This window comes from Odocoileus virginianus, chromosome 6, assembly GCF_023699985.2.
Source record: "Odocoileus virginianus isolate 20LAN1187 ecotype Illinois chromosome 6, Ovbor_1.2, whole genome shotgun sequence".
In the NCBI taxonomy this organism is placed as follows: Eukaryota; Metazoa; Chordata; class Mammalia; order Artiodactyla; family Cervidae; genus Odocoileus; species Odocoileus virginianus.
In genome coordinates this window covers 32,794,192-32,809,496 of record NC_069679.1, presented here as the reverse complement: position 1 = coordinate 32,809,496, position 15,305 = coordinate 32,794,192, and the positions used below count along the sequence as shown (strand labels likewise).

Here is a 15,305-nt window from a genome sequence, read left to right as displayed (position 1 = left end):
TGAGACAGTTGGATGGCATCACTGACTCAGTGGACATGAGTTTGAGCAAACTCCAGGAGATACTGAAGGACAGGGAAGACTGGCATGCTGCAGTTCATGGGGTTGCAGAGTCGGACACAACTTAGCGACTGAACGACAACAAAAAAGAAGAAAAATGAATGGTTAATAGACATAGGGGGAAAAGTTCAGTCCTTTCAGGAACTGAAGAAATGCTAATTAAAAGGAGAATCTAAAAAATAAAAAGACAAACATTTTGCCTTTATAACTTGCAATGGTTATAAAATATATACACTCAGAATTGAGAACATTAAAAAAACACTAAAACCTATACATACCCTTTAATGAAACAATTCAATTTCTAGGAATTTATCCTAAGGAAATTAATGTCAGGATTGTGCATATGTATTTATCTACATAAAGGTTCATAACAGCATTATTTATTTAACAAAAAATTGGAAACCATCTAAATCTCTAACTCTAGGGTATTGTAAATAAATTATGTCACAGTTATACTCTGCAGAATATGGAGCCATCTGAAAGCATGTTATAGAAAAATACTTAATCATGAAAAATATGCTCACATATTTTAAGGAAAAAAGCAGATGGGAAGTGTTAATTCCAATGAAAGAAAACAAACAAATCTGCATGCAGTTATACTATGTGGTTTCTAAGGAATTGTCTCATCCTTTAATCATCTCTGAGTCAGCTATTTTGAAAATGGGTGTTTACTCCTTCTGCTGAACATCATCCGTGTCATGCTCAGGTCTATCTCCACCATTCTAAGCTCTTTTCTCTATGGCAGATACTGGAAGTGTGGAAACTATAGTACTGCAATTCTTACAATTCCTTCTTAGCTGGATTCTGGTTTGGGTTTTGCCCATGAAAGACACTCATGATATTTGGAGGCAAGAGTGAAGAAGAAACCTTTTACTATCTTCTAACAGAGTGGACAGATATATGAGCAGATAGTACCTATGAGGCTTGCAGGACATGTCAAAGCAACAGAACTGAACCAATTCACACAGATAGTAGCCAACATTTTGAAGGTACTTTGAAGAAATATATGCCTGGACCTTTGGAATGGGCATGAAGTATAAGAATATTTGGTCCCATGTGAAGGCTCCATAAAGGGCATTTACTGTTAGAGGAGGTTCTCAAAAGTTAGATGGACAAAGTGACTGACTCATTTTGTGAATGTCAGTCAGCCTCCTACTCCAGCCACTCCTGCTCAGTAGGCCCATAAACTAAATCAGCAAAAGACATATGAAGATCTATATTAATATCAGACAAAATAGCCTTTGGGCAAAAAGTATTAACTCAGGAGAAAGAAGTTCACTATATAAAAATAAAAGGCTCAATTCATCAGGAAGATGTAACAACTCCACATTTGTGTGCACCTAACAACGTAGCTCAAGATCCATAAAAAAAGCTTATGGGAATATTAAGAAAAAATTGACAAATCTACTGTCACGGTTTAAAACATCTTTCATAATTTTAAAGAACCTATCAGATATCAGTATCTGGTAGATCAAGCAGTCCAGAAATCAGTTAAGAGTTTGGAAGATATAAACAATACATTTAACAAGGCTGAGCTAATGAACAAACATAGCACACTGCATCAAAAATTAGTAAACAAAAAGTGCTAGTCAAACTTACAAGGAATATTTCTAAAAATTAAACACGTAGTAGGACAAAAAACAAGTTTCAACAAAGTTCACAACCAGCTATTCCATGAACCTGAAATGCCCAATATTGCAGCCACTAATCACATATGACTGTTTAAATTAAATTAATTAAAATTAAATAAAACAAAGTGTTTGGTTCTTATTCTCACTGGCCATACTTCAAATGCTCAAAAGACACATATGGCTAGAAGTTACCATACTGGACAGTACAGATATATTGGGCTGGCCGAAAGATCTGTTTGGTTTTTTTCTGTAAGACAGCTGTAGTCTTTAGCACTGGTCTTTAACTTCATTCAAAACAATTTTGTTAGACTGTATTATGGTATTAGTCATATCAGTGTGCATTTAAAAAAATCAAAATTGATGGATTTTTGTGTAGCCATTTTAATGCTGAAGATGGAAGAAAAAGGCAGCTTTTTCAGCATACCACACTTTATTGTTACAAGAAAGGTAAAAACAAAACTGAAATGCAAAAAAAGATTTGTGCAGTATATGGAGAAGGTGCTGTGACTGACCAAATATGTCAAAAGTGGTTTGTGAAGTTTTGTGCTGGAGATTTCTCTTCACATGGGCATCAACAATTTGACAACAAACAAATCAAGATATAAATTGAGAACAGTCAATGTTACACCACTTGGGAGATAGCCGACACACTCAAAATAGCCAAATCAAGTGCTGAAAATCATTTGCACCAGCCTGGTTATGTTACTCACTTTGATGTTTGGGTTCCACATGAGTTAAGCAAAAACCTTCTTGACCATATTGCCTCATGTTATTCTCTACTAAAACATAATGAAAAGTTCTGTTTTTAAAATGCGACATGCAATGAAAAGTGGATATTGAACAATCATGTGGAATGGAAGAGATTGTGGGGCAAATAAAATGAACCACCACCAACCACAGAAAAGGCCAGTCTTCATCCAAAGGTGATGTTGTGTATATGGTGGAATTGGAAGGGATTCCTCTATTATGAGCTCTTTACTGCTGTTGTTCAGTTGCCAAGTCATGTCTGACTCTTTGTGACCCCATGGACTGCAGTACGCCAAGCTTCCCTGTCCCTCACCATCTCCTGGAGTTTGCCCAAGTTCATGTCCATTGCATCAGTGATGCCATCCAACCATCTCATCCTCTGTTACCCTCTTCTCCTTCTGCCTTCAATCATTCCCAGCAATCAGGTCTTTTCCAATGAGTCAACTGTTTGCATCAGGTGGCCAAAGTACTGGAGCTCCAGCTCCAGTCCTTCCAGTGAGTATTCAGGGTTGATTTCCTTTAAGATTGACTGGTTTGATCTCATTGCTGTCCAAGGGACTCACAAGAGTCTTCTCCAGCACCACAGTTTGCAAGCATCAATGCTTTGGCACTCTGCCTTCTTTACGGTCCAGCTCTCCCAACCATACATGACTATTGGAAAGACCATAGCCTTGACTATACGGACTTTTTGGAAAACCAAAAGATTAATTCCAACAAGGACTACTCTCATTTAGAGCCACTGAAAGCAGCACTCGATGAAAAGCATTTGGAATTAGTTAACAGAAAACACATACTCTTCCATCAGGATAACATAAGATCACATATTTCTCTGATGACCAGGCAAAAACTGTTACAGCTTGGCTGGGAAGTTCTGATTCATCCACCATATTCATCAGACATTGCACCTATGGATGTCCATTTATTTTGGTCTTTACAAAATTCTCTTTGTGGAAAAAAGTTCAATTCCCTGGAAGACTGTAAAAATCACCTACATTGGTTCTTTGCTCTGGGAAGAGAGAATTATGAAGTTGCCTGAAAAATGGCAGAAGGCAGTGGAACAAAACTTCAATAAAGTTCTTGGTGAAAATGAAAAATTTGTCTTTTATTTTCACTTTAAAACTGAAGGAACTTTTGGGCCAACCCAATAGAATGTTTCTATCATCACAGAAAGTGGTGCTGCTGTACAACATATACTCTGACTAGAATAAAATTAAGTTTGAAATTAATAGCAAAGATGTACTTTCTATATATTATACGTAAAGAAACAAATCACTGTGAACATTTAAAATACTTCAAACTGACTGAGAATGAATCTACCATATATCAATACATGTAGGATACAGCAAAATTTATATTTAGAGAAAATCTATAGCCCTAAATGCATATATTAGAAAAAGAAGACAAGCGCAAAATAAATGAGCTTAGTATCCAACTTGTCAAGCTAAAAAGAGAATACAGAATGAAATCAAAGAAAGTTCAAGAAGGAATTGAGAGAGATACACAAAAAACTAGGTAAATATAGAAAGAAAAAAGGAGAGATTAACAACAAAAAATACAATGAGGAAGATAACAGATTAAAATTAAGCAGGGAAAATAACAGAATTAAAAACAATCTCATGCCAAGTTGCCAAAGTGGAGAGATTCCGAGAAAAATGTAAATGATTAAATCTGACTCAAGAACAAAGTTTTATTTGTTCTATAACCAATATGGAAGTTGAATCAATAGCTCAAAATCTTACTATAAAGAAGACAGCAGGTTCAGATGGTTTAATAGACTAGTTTTCCTAAACTGGATCATTCTAATCTCATACAGGCTTTCCTGGTGGCTTAGTCTGTAAAGAATCTGCCTGCAATACAGGAGACCAGGGTTCAATCCCCGGGTCTGGAAGATCCTGTGGAGAAGGAAATGGCAATCAACTCCACTATTCTTGCTGGGGAAATCCCATGGACAAGAGGAGCCTTGCAGGCTACAGACCCACGGGGTTGCAAGAGTTGGACACAATTTAGCGACTAAACCACCACCCTAAACCACCAATCTCATATAAATGTTTTCAGAGAATCAAAAAGAAAATAAAAAAATTTCCCCCTCCCGTTTTATAAAGTTACTATAACCTTGATACCAAAGCAGACAAGGAAAGAATAAAAAAAGAAAATTACTTGTAAACATGTTTGGAAATGCCATTAAAAGATTAGCAAATCCAGGAATGTATTTAAAAAGGTAATGCAATATGCCTAGCTTGGGTTTATTCCAGGAATGCAAGATCAGTTCAACAAAGAAGATCTTTTAATATAACTAAACATATTAAAAAATTAAAGAATAAAAGTCATATGATTATCTCAATAATTATAGAAAAGTAGTGATTATAATTCAAAATCCAGTGATGATTTCTTAAAAATATTCCTTAGGGATAAAGGAGAACATTCTTAATCTGATTAAGACAAGAAAAATACATAAAAGACAAAGATTAAAAAGGAATGAATGATGCAATAATGACTGCAAATGATAGGTTTTTTATGTACAAAATCCTAAAAAATTAAAAGGGAATTTAGTTGAACTAATATGAAAGTTTAGCAAGATTGCTAGATATAAGATGAATATGTAAAGACCGATTGCATTTCATATACTATTAATAGCCATATATATATATATATATATATATATATATATATATATGAATAACACAGGTTTCAACTGTGAAGATCTACTTTTACATGGGTTTTTTTCAATGAGTACACAGCTGGCTCTCCACACTGGGAAGTTCTGCATCCACGGATTCAACCAACTGTGAATCATGTGCTATGTTTACAATTCAAGGTTGGCTGACTGTGTCTAAGCAGAACCCACAAATATGAAAGGCAGACTATAGGACTTGAGCATCTGTGGATTTTGGCTTCTGCAGAAGCTCCTGGAACCAATCCCCCACAGATACTGAGTTATGATTATAATAGGGGAAAATTCATAATGACAAAAAATAAAAGAATAAAACTATAATGACAAGCAAGCCCTTCAAGGAAACTTTTAAAACTACTGCAATACATCAAGAAACAAAAGTTAAATAAATGAAGAAATATGCCATGGGTGGGAATATTTAATATAGTAAAAAATCTTGATTCTTTCAAATTAATCTACAAATTGGATGCAATTTTAAAGTAAAAAATTCCAATGGAGCTTTCCAAAGAACTTGAAAACCAAAAGCTAAAAATAAAGAACAAAAAGTGTTATAAGGCATATAGAAACCAAATAGCAAAATGATAGAAGTAAATCCCTCCTTATCAGGTCAGTTCAGTTGCTCAGTCATGTCTGACTCTCTGCGACCCCATGAACTGCAGCACGCCAGGCCTCCCTGTCCATCACCAACTTCCAGAATTTACCCAAACTCATGTCCATTGAGTCGGTGATGCTGTCTAACCATTTCATCCTCTGTTGTCCCCTTCTCCTCCTGCCTTCAATCTTTCCCAGTATCAGGGTCTTTGAAAATGAGTCAGCTCTTTGCATCAGGTAGCCAAAATATTGGAGTTTCAGCTTCAACATCAGTCCTTCCAATGAACAGCCAGGACTGATCTCCTTTAGGATGGACTGGTTGAGGATGGATCTCCTTGCAGTCCAAGGGACTCTTAAGAGTCTTCTCCGACACCACAGTTCAAAAGCATCAACTCTTCGGTGCTCAGCTTTCTTTATAGTTCAACTCTCACATCCATACATGACAACTGGAAAAACCATAGCCTTGACTAAATGGACCTTTGTTAACAAAGTAATGTCTCTGCTTTTTAATATGCTGTCTAGGTTGGTCATAACTTTCCTTCCAAGGAGTAAGCATCTTTTAATTTCATGGCTGCAGTCACCATCTGCAGTGATTTTGGAGCCCAGAAAAATAAAGTCAGCCACTGTTTCCACTGTTTCCCCATCTATTTGCCATGAAGTGATGGGAATGGATGCCATGATCTTACTTCTCTGAATGTTGAGCTTTAAGCCAATTTTTTCACTCTCCTCTTTCACTTTCATCAAGAGGCTCTTTAGTTCTTCTTCACCGTCTGCCATAAGGGTGGTGCCATCTGCATATCTCAGGTTATTGATACTTCTCCCGGCAATCTTGATTCCAGCTTGTGTTTCATTCAGCCCAGCATTTCTCATGATGTACTCTGCATGTAAGTTAAATAAACAGGGTGACAATATACAGCCTTGACGTACTCCTTTTCCTATTTGGAACCAGTCTGTTGTTCCATGTCCAGTTCTAACTGTTGCTTCCTGACCTGCATACAGGTTTCTCAAGAGGCAGGTCAGGTGGTCTGGTATTCCCATCTCTTGAAGAATTTTCCACCATTTATTGTGATCCACACAGTCAAAGGCTTTGGCATAGTCAACAAAGCAGAGATAGATGTTTTTCTGGAACTCTCTTGCTTTTTCAACTATCCAGCAGATGCTGGCAATTTGATCTCTGGTTCCTCTGCCTTTTCTAAAACCAGCTTGAACATCTGGAAGTTCATGGTTCATGTATTGCTGAAGCCTGGCTTGGAGAATTTTGAGCATTACTTTACTAGCGTGTGAGATGAGTGCGATTGTGCGGTAGTTTGAGCATTCTTTGGCATTGCCTTTCTTTGGGATTGGAATGAAAACTGACCTTTTCCAGTCCTGTGGCCACTGCAGAGTTTTCCAGATTTGCTGGCACATTGAATGCAGCACTTTCACAGCATCATCTTTTAGTATTTGAAATAGCTCAACTGGAATTCCATCACATCCACCAGCTTTGTTCATAGTGATGCTTTCTAAGGCCCACCTGACTTCACATTCCAGGATATCTGGCTCTAGGTGTGAGTGATCACACCATTGTGATTATCTGGGTCATGAAGATCTTTTTTTGTACAGTTTCTGTGTATTTTTTCCACCTCTTCTTAATATCTTCTGCTTCTGTTAGGTCCATACCATTTCTGTCCTTTATTGAGCCCATCTTTGCATGAAATGTTCCCTTGGTATCTCTAATTTTCTTGAAGAGATCACTAGTCTTTCCCATTCTATTGTTTTCCTCTATTTCTTTGCATTGATCACTGAGGAAGGCTTTCTTATCTCTCCTTGCTGTTCTTTGGAACTCTGCATTCAAATGGGTATATCTTTCCTTTTCTCCTTTGCTTTTTCACTTCTCTTCTTTTCACAGCTATTTGTAAGGCCTCCTCAGACAATCATTTTGCTTTTTTGCATTTCTTTTCCTTGGGGATGGTCTTGATCCCTGTCTCCTTTACAATGTCATGAGCCTCCATCCATAGTTCATCAGGCACTCTTGTCTATCAGATCTAGTCCCTTAAATCTATTTCTCACTTCCACTGTATAATCATAAGGGATTTGATTCAGGTCATACATACCTGAATGGTTTAGTGGTTTTCCCCACTTTCTCCTTATCAGTAAGTAATGTTAAATATATATGGATTACGCTCTCTAATCAAAAGACAGTGCTATAATGGATTAAAAAAACATGATCCAACTCTGCGTTGTCTACAAGAGATTCACTTTAGATCCAAAGACATAGATAGGTTGAAAGTGAAAGGATGGAAAAAGATATTTAATGTTTCCAGTAAACAAAGGAGAACAGGGGTGACTATATTAATATACAGACATAATGGAGTTTAACCAAAAAAGTTTTAAAGAAACAAAGAAGGACAGTATACATTAATAAAAGGATCATTACACTAAGAAGATATGACAATTATAAATATGTATACATCTAATAACAGGCCATCAAAATATGTGAAGTGTTAAGCTGGAGATTTCAACACCCCACACTCATAACGGATTAAACAATCAGACAGAAGATAAGCAACAGAAAAGAAAATTTGAACAACACAGTAAATCAACTAGATCTAACAGACTTATACAGAACATTCTACCGAACAACAGAATAGACATTCTTCTCAAGTACATATAGGACATTCTCTAGCATAGACCATATATGTTAGACCACAAATTAAATCTTGGCAAATTTTTATTTTTTTTATTTTCTAATTTTTAATTTTTTATAAATCTTGGCAGATTTTTAAAAGATAGATATCATATAAAATATTTTCTCCAATCCACAGTGGAATGAAGTTAGAGATAAGTAACAGAAGTAAAATTAGAAAATTCACAAATCTGTATAAGTTAAGCAGCATACTTATAAACCCAATGAAAGAAAGGAGAAATAACAAGAGAAATTAGGAAATGAACGCAAATAGAAACCACAATGAGATACCACCTCACACCTATCAGGATGGCTACTATTCAAAAAAACCAGAAAAGAACAAATGTTGATGAGGATATAGAGGCAGTAAATCCTTGTGCACTGTTAATGGGAATGGGGTACAGCCATTGTGGAATATAGTACGGTAGTTCCACAAAGAAATTAAAACTATTAACTACTATATGATTCAGCAGTTCTAGGTTTATATCTGAAGAACTGAAAGCAGGGTCTCAAAGAGATATATAAACACCCACGTTCACAACAGCATTATTTACAAATGATAAAATGTGGAAGCAACACAAGTGCTTCCCAACAAATGAATGGATAATCAAAATGTGATATATATAGTCAATGAAATCGAACCAGGGTCTCCGGCATTGCAGGAAGATTCGCTACCAGGGAAGTCCCAAATGAAACATTACTTACTCAGTTTTGAAAAGGAAGAAAATTCTGACATATGCTACAACGTGGATAAAACTTGAGGACACTATGCTAAGTGAAATAACCCACTCATAAAAAGATAAATACTTGATTCCACTTAGATACTTAGAGTAGTCAACAATCATAGAGGCAGAAAGCAGAATGGTGGTTGCCAGGAGCTGGGGAGAGAAGGAATGAGGAGTTAATATTTAGTGGATACAGATGCTTTGCAAGATGCAAAGAACTCTGGAGATGGATGGTGGTGGAGGTGGCACAACAACTTAGTACCACTGAACTGTACACTTGAAAGTGGTTAAGACGGTGAATTTTATGTTGTGTGCATTTTACCACAATTTAAAAAATGAAAGAGACATGCAAAATTTTAAAACCAAATATTATAGGAGAAAATTGCATAACTTTGAGATAGAGAAAGATTTCTTAAAATACAAAGAGCACAAACCATAATGAGGAAAATATTAACTTGACTATTTTTAAATATGAAACTTGTTTACTAAAATATACCATCGAGAGAGCAAAGTCACATCACAAGGTAGCAAAGGACAAATAAACAACAAAGGACTTACATAGAAAAAGGAAGAAAAACATAACCTGACAAAAGATTGGCAAAGGGCAAACAGGTATAGAGAAGGAAATGTTAATGGTTAATAGATGTATGAAAATATACTCACACCTCACTGATAATCAGTACACACAGATTCAAACCGTCACTCCAAATCTTTGTTGTGACGAGACAAAGAACTGAGCATACACTCGCCTGACAAAACCACAGTGAGATATAATTTCACACCTATTATAATACCAAGTGTGGGGATTATAAGTAAACAAAATACTTTGTGGAAAAAATATACTTAAATTTCATTTATTTTAGGTTCTTTAAAATGTAAAGCTAATACATTATTTAGTGATAGATATGTTATATATAAAAATACATACACAAAATATACATATATATATGTAAATTCCTGATATAAAATGATCAGGAAATAGGAAACACCAAATTTATGAAAGCATTTATAAGGAGATATTGCCATCAGGGAGCAGCCAACAGGTAGTGTTAAAATACTGATAAAGTTCTATTTTTTCAGCTTGGGAGGGGGGATTCACTGTTACACTTTTTAAAACTGAACATCTATGTTTCATTTTTCTTTTGTATATACAGATATTTTAATAGAATAATTTTTATGTAAAAGAGCCTCCAAATTTTAAAATATCCAACTATTTTTTTCTTACTAAAATTTCTCACACTCCTTTTCCTGATGATCACAGGTTATACTTACAGTCTAGTCACTGGTTTCTGAAGATAAAGGCTACAGAGTTTGAAATGGAACAAAGATATAACCCAAGAGCCATCAAGACAAGATAAGCAGATATAAAGTATAATATATATGTTAAAAAGTATATAATATACTTTTATATATAAAAAAATAAAGTATAACTCTCTATATAAATGTATATGAAAAAAGATATAGGGAAGGCAAATTAAGTCAGAATAATGTGGAAGGGAGAATCTGTAGGAGAAGAACATATATGATCCAACAGAAATTTTATTTTGTTTCAGGAGGAAAAGGTATATAGAAAATGAGGTAAGTACACACAGAGTCTCATTTCAAGAAAAACAGAATACAGCCAATTGGAAAAGAAAGATCTGGAAATTATTATAATCAAGATTTTTTTTAACCTTTCCTTAAATAAAAAAAACCTAAAAATTAATTTTCAACAAATAGACATTTCCTATACTTAATACGTGGAGAAGGAAATGGCAACCCATTCCAGTATTCTTGCCTAGAGAATCCCATGGACAGAGGAGCCTGGCAGGCTGCAGTCCATGAGGTTGCAAGAGTTGGACACAACTTAGCGACTAAACCACCACCAACATACTTAATGTGAGGCTGAGTTTATTTAAAGAGGCAGGAAAAGCTGACACTTTTGTGCAAATATTCTTCTTCTAAAGTAATATTGCACTGACAGTTTGTTACAATACAGAAAACTCAAATTTCCATGTGGCATCTCAAGTTTTTAAGCAGCTGTAATTAACAAAAACAAACAATGAATATACTTCTGTTTTGTTTCTGAGAGTACTTAAACTCTAAGCCCAACCCGAAAGACTGCTTTCTGGGCTACTGTTTCTGATATTCATCTGTCTCCTTTATCTTCCACGCTAGCATATTCTTTGCCTTCTTTTCTAGTTCAGGGAGATCAAGTTTATAGAGCATTGATTTATTATACTAGCTTAATCCTACACAGGTTTGTTGTGGCACCTACCGGCATTCTATTTTAATTCCTTATCTTTATCACACAGACCAGGTAAACAACGCTAAATTTAAATCCTAGATCTGTAACATAAATTATTCAACCTCTGGTAAGTTATGCTCTCTGAATCTCAGATTCCTTATATACAAAAATAAGGATAATAATGCCTATGTTTTATGAATTCACTTATTTATACAAACTTCTAGTTCAGTATAGATTCAGGTACAAGTGGTGGGATTCTCAGTTTTGGAAGCACAGACTTGCTTCCCTTATACGTATGGGTATGATCCTCAAACACCACCCAACTCTGGGCATCAGCAGAGATGTGTTTCTGTTTTCTAGCCTCCATGACCCTCCAGTATTCTTGCCTGGAGAATCCCAGGGACAGAGGAGCCTAGTGGGCTGCTGTCTATGGGGTCGCACAGAGTCAGACACAACTGAAATGACTTAGCAGCAGCAGCAGCATGACCCTAATAAGGATCTAACAGGTCTCTGATCACTCAGACAAAAATAATATCTGTTACTGGTTCGACAGGGTCCTTATCTAAATTTTAGGTTCCCTGTACACATTTTGCAAGTATCGCTCTTATACTTTTCTTGGAAATCCTGTATTTTCCAATTCCGGATAGTTGACCTTTCCCCTCTGCCCCATGATTTCTAATTTGTCTGAAAAATATGTATTTAGCTAGATGATAAGATCAGTTTACTGTCTTCTTTTCTAAACTGTCACCTGTGTTTTTTTCTCATCAGAGACCTCTGCTTTCTATGAGGGCCTGTCTTCTCTATTGCCTTCATACCATGCTCCATTATACATAGAAACCATTCCGAAGCATTATGATATAGAATATATAAGACAACTCTAGGTTCTAATCTCAGTTTTTAAACATACTAAATATTATATGACTTTCATCAAGTTATTTAACCTACCTAAGACTCAGTTTTTTAATCTGTAAACAGGGACTACATTTTGACATCTTAAGAGGCTAAAGATCAAATACAGTGATGCAGATGAATGGGTCTTGAAAACTGCAATTCTATACAATGCAGAAAATATTATCCATTCAGCAAAATACTGCTGATGACAAAAGGATCCGAAGTCAAACTGCCAGAATTGGAGTCCTAGCTCTATTATTTGCCTTTTAATATGTAAATGAGGACTATAATACCTACTTCATGTGATATTAGCTCAATGATGTTATTATTATTATTAAATGCCTATTATGTTAGGCATTGTACTAGACACTGGTGATAAAATGGAATCAAGGCAGACATGGCTAACATATTTTCCAAAGACTCATATCTCCTACTTCATATGCTACGTTTTCGAAGTCATGCCACGTACACTTTAGAGCAAAGAAATATCTAAGTAGTAAAGCATTTCTACATAACATAAAGATAAGAGTCCACAATTCCACTATCTCTTTTTGTGAAATCTCAGGTGAACACATAGTGACTATGGTGTTTCTTTTTTTAATTCATCACTTGACTCAAAACTCTTCGGATTCTGGATAAACTGTCTGGAATATGTTTCAATCAAACGTAAATCGTAAATAGGACAGTATTTCTCAAAGTAACATCCAAAGATGATCTGCTTCTCAATAACCTAAAATGCTAATTAAAAGGCATATTCCTAGACCTTATTTCAGACAGATTCAAAAGCTCTGGCTGGAAGATGTGGGAATCTGCATTTCTAATAAGTTCCCAATGTGATTTTTATGCAAATCCCATTTGAGAACCACATTCCTAAGAAAGAAAAAAACACTGTGTGAGAAATTTGTAACCAAAGGAAACACTGAAAAATGATGATCCAATTTTTCTTTCTGAAGAAGAAAAGTTTTAGTCATCAGAATAAATTTTCACATGCCTGTCTCTTAATAGGGTTAAGTCAAGAGTGTACAGAGATTAAGACCAAAATTGACTTGAACATATACACCTTAACTGTGAGTATTCAAGAAATTCCTACTTTGGAGGCCAAGGGAAAGGGAGAAGGGGTATTCTGAAAAAGTTTACCCACATTTCAGAAGAAGCAAACAAAAAGCTGCCATTGCAATAGTCATGGCTACTAAAACTGGGATTTGGTGATATCAGATATCAGAAAATGGAACCGCTTTCTCTTAAACTCAGACAACTAAAGACAGATATCCCTGCTCCAACTCCCCACATCTACCATAAACCTCTGATAACCTCTCAAACGTAGACTTCACTTATTTGGGAGTTAAATTGGTCCTGTGACCAATCAGAGGCAAGAGAAAATAGGATCTTTTGACGAAAGATATACAATTTTCATAAAAGATAACCAAAAAAACTAATTAAAATGTAAATTTATACCTCACAATATGATGGAGAGTTATAGAAGAGCTGTCAGAGACACTGAAGAAAATCAATGAAAAAGCTCTGAACTCCTAGTGGATGTTAACTTTCCAAATAACAATTCAAAGCTAATGAACAAACACTATTCCTCTATCCACTATGCCAGAGTGGTCTGAGGTCTGCTCTGGTGCTGATAAGAAAATGCCCGAAGACGGCAGTGAGTTTGGCACTGTGACTGGAAGAAGTCGGGAGCCCGAAGAGGAAAAAGCAGCCCAACCTGCCCACACTACGGAGTCTGGAGCAGCAGAGCGGGCGGGGCCGCGATTTCTCCTGAATCACTGCACTCTCTCTTCTCCGCCTGCGTGAGCGCCGCCCACCCACTCGCGGCAGCTTGAACCCCCTGGGCCTAGTCTCTCCTTCCCCCTCCCCTCGGCCTGGTGCTGAATCATGAGCCCGATATCTCCAAAAGGTAAAACCCAAGAACAATGCCACCCTTAACGCTGGCCTGAATGGGGCACCAGGTTGGGGTGGGGCAGAAGGCTGGAAACCACAACTTTGCCCCCCTTTCTCCCAAATTCCCCACCCAACCCCCTAATGAAAAGGAGTGCTGCGGTGCTGTGGGATTCCCAAGCGGCGCCCCTTCTCCCGCCGCGCTGCTCGTGTCTGCAACGCCCCGACCTGGTCCCGGCGCGCTCCGCCTCATTGTTCCAAAGCTGCCGCCGGCCAGGAGTCCAAGCCCTGCGAGTTCGCAGCTCGTGGGGAAGGGGTGGGGGCTCTCCACTCCACGGCCCTCACCACAGTCCCCTGCCCGGCCTCACCCCTTCCTGCCAACCTCCTTTAGCTAAAGCCAAAGCATGAGCCCCCCAGAGGCGACCGGGTGGGTGCTGTCCAAATGCTGGGAGGAGGATGCGGGGTGGGGGTGGGGGAAAGGCTGGAGTCTGCGGCCTGCGTGTAGCTGCAGCCTTCGCCCCTTGGCCCCTTCGCTCCACTGCCAGAGAGATGCTGCTTCCATGGGTACCGCTTGGCCACGGTTCCTCCCGCCCAACAGGGAGCCGCTCGGCTGTGGCCACGTCCCAGCCCTAGACGCTGGCGCCGAGCAGCCCTCGGCCCTCCTCGTTTCCAGAAGCCGAAAGCGGAGGGCCAGCCCCTGTGCAGGCTGCAGAAGTCATCATACGCGACTCACCCCAACTGTTTCTGTCCCTGCGGTTCTTGGCCATGGTGGTCCGGGCACTGGTGGCGGCGAGGCACTGTCCGGGCTCTCGCTCCTCTCCCGGCTGCAGGCTGCTGGCGGCGAGAAGCTCTGTGCCCTCGCTGGGCTGGGCGCAGTTCCCTCAGACTCTGAGGATGTTGCTGTGGCGCTGGTGGGAAGGAGTGGGGAGGGCAGGGGTGGGGGAAAGGGAGGAGAAAGCGGATGAACCAAGCTCAGCATCACAAGCCGGAGTTCACACAAAAACCAGCGTCACACCCTCCCTACCTTGGCCCACCCCCAGAGTCTGAAGTCAGTGACAGACGATGTACTGCAACATTTTCGATGAAAAACACATACAAATAAACAGCACCCCCTTACACACTCTCAAGGAACTTAACAGCATTATACAGTCAGAAATACACAGACCAAGATACTGCATGATTCTGCATGTTCAAATACCTGTTTTCTCGACCA

General features: G+C 38.0%; 1 protein-coding gene across 2 annotated transcripts in view; it reads right to left on the bottom strand.

Moving 5' to 3' along the window:
* ATL1 (atlastin GTPase 1) overlaps nt 1-15,047 on the bottom strand; it is a 68,788-nt gene extending 53,741 nt beyond the window's left edge. Inside the window, exon 1 of one of the 2 annotated variants that reach the window (XM_070469105.1) lies at nt 14,826-15,047. In XM_070469105.1, coding sequence (XP_070325206.1) covers nt 14,826-14,859 — 34 coding nt within the window. In that variant the 5' untranslated portion in view covers nt 14,860-15,047. The remainder of the gene's footprint in view (nt 1-14,825) is intronic. The other variant, XM_070469104.1, reaches the window with a different exon arrangement.
* Nucleotides 15,048-15,305: the final 258 nt, after the last annotated feature.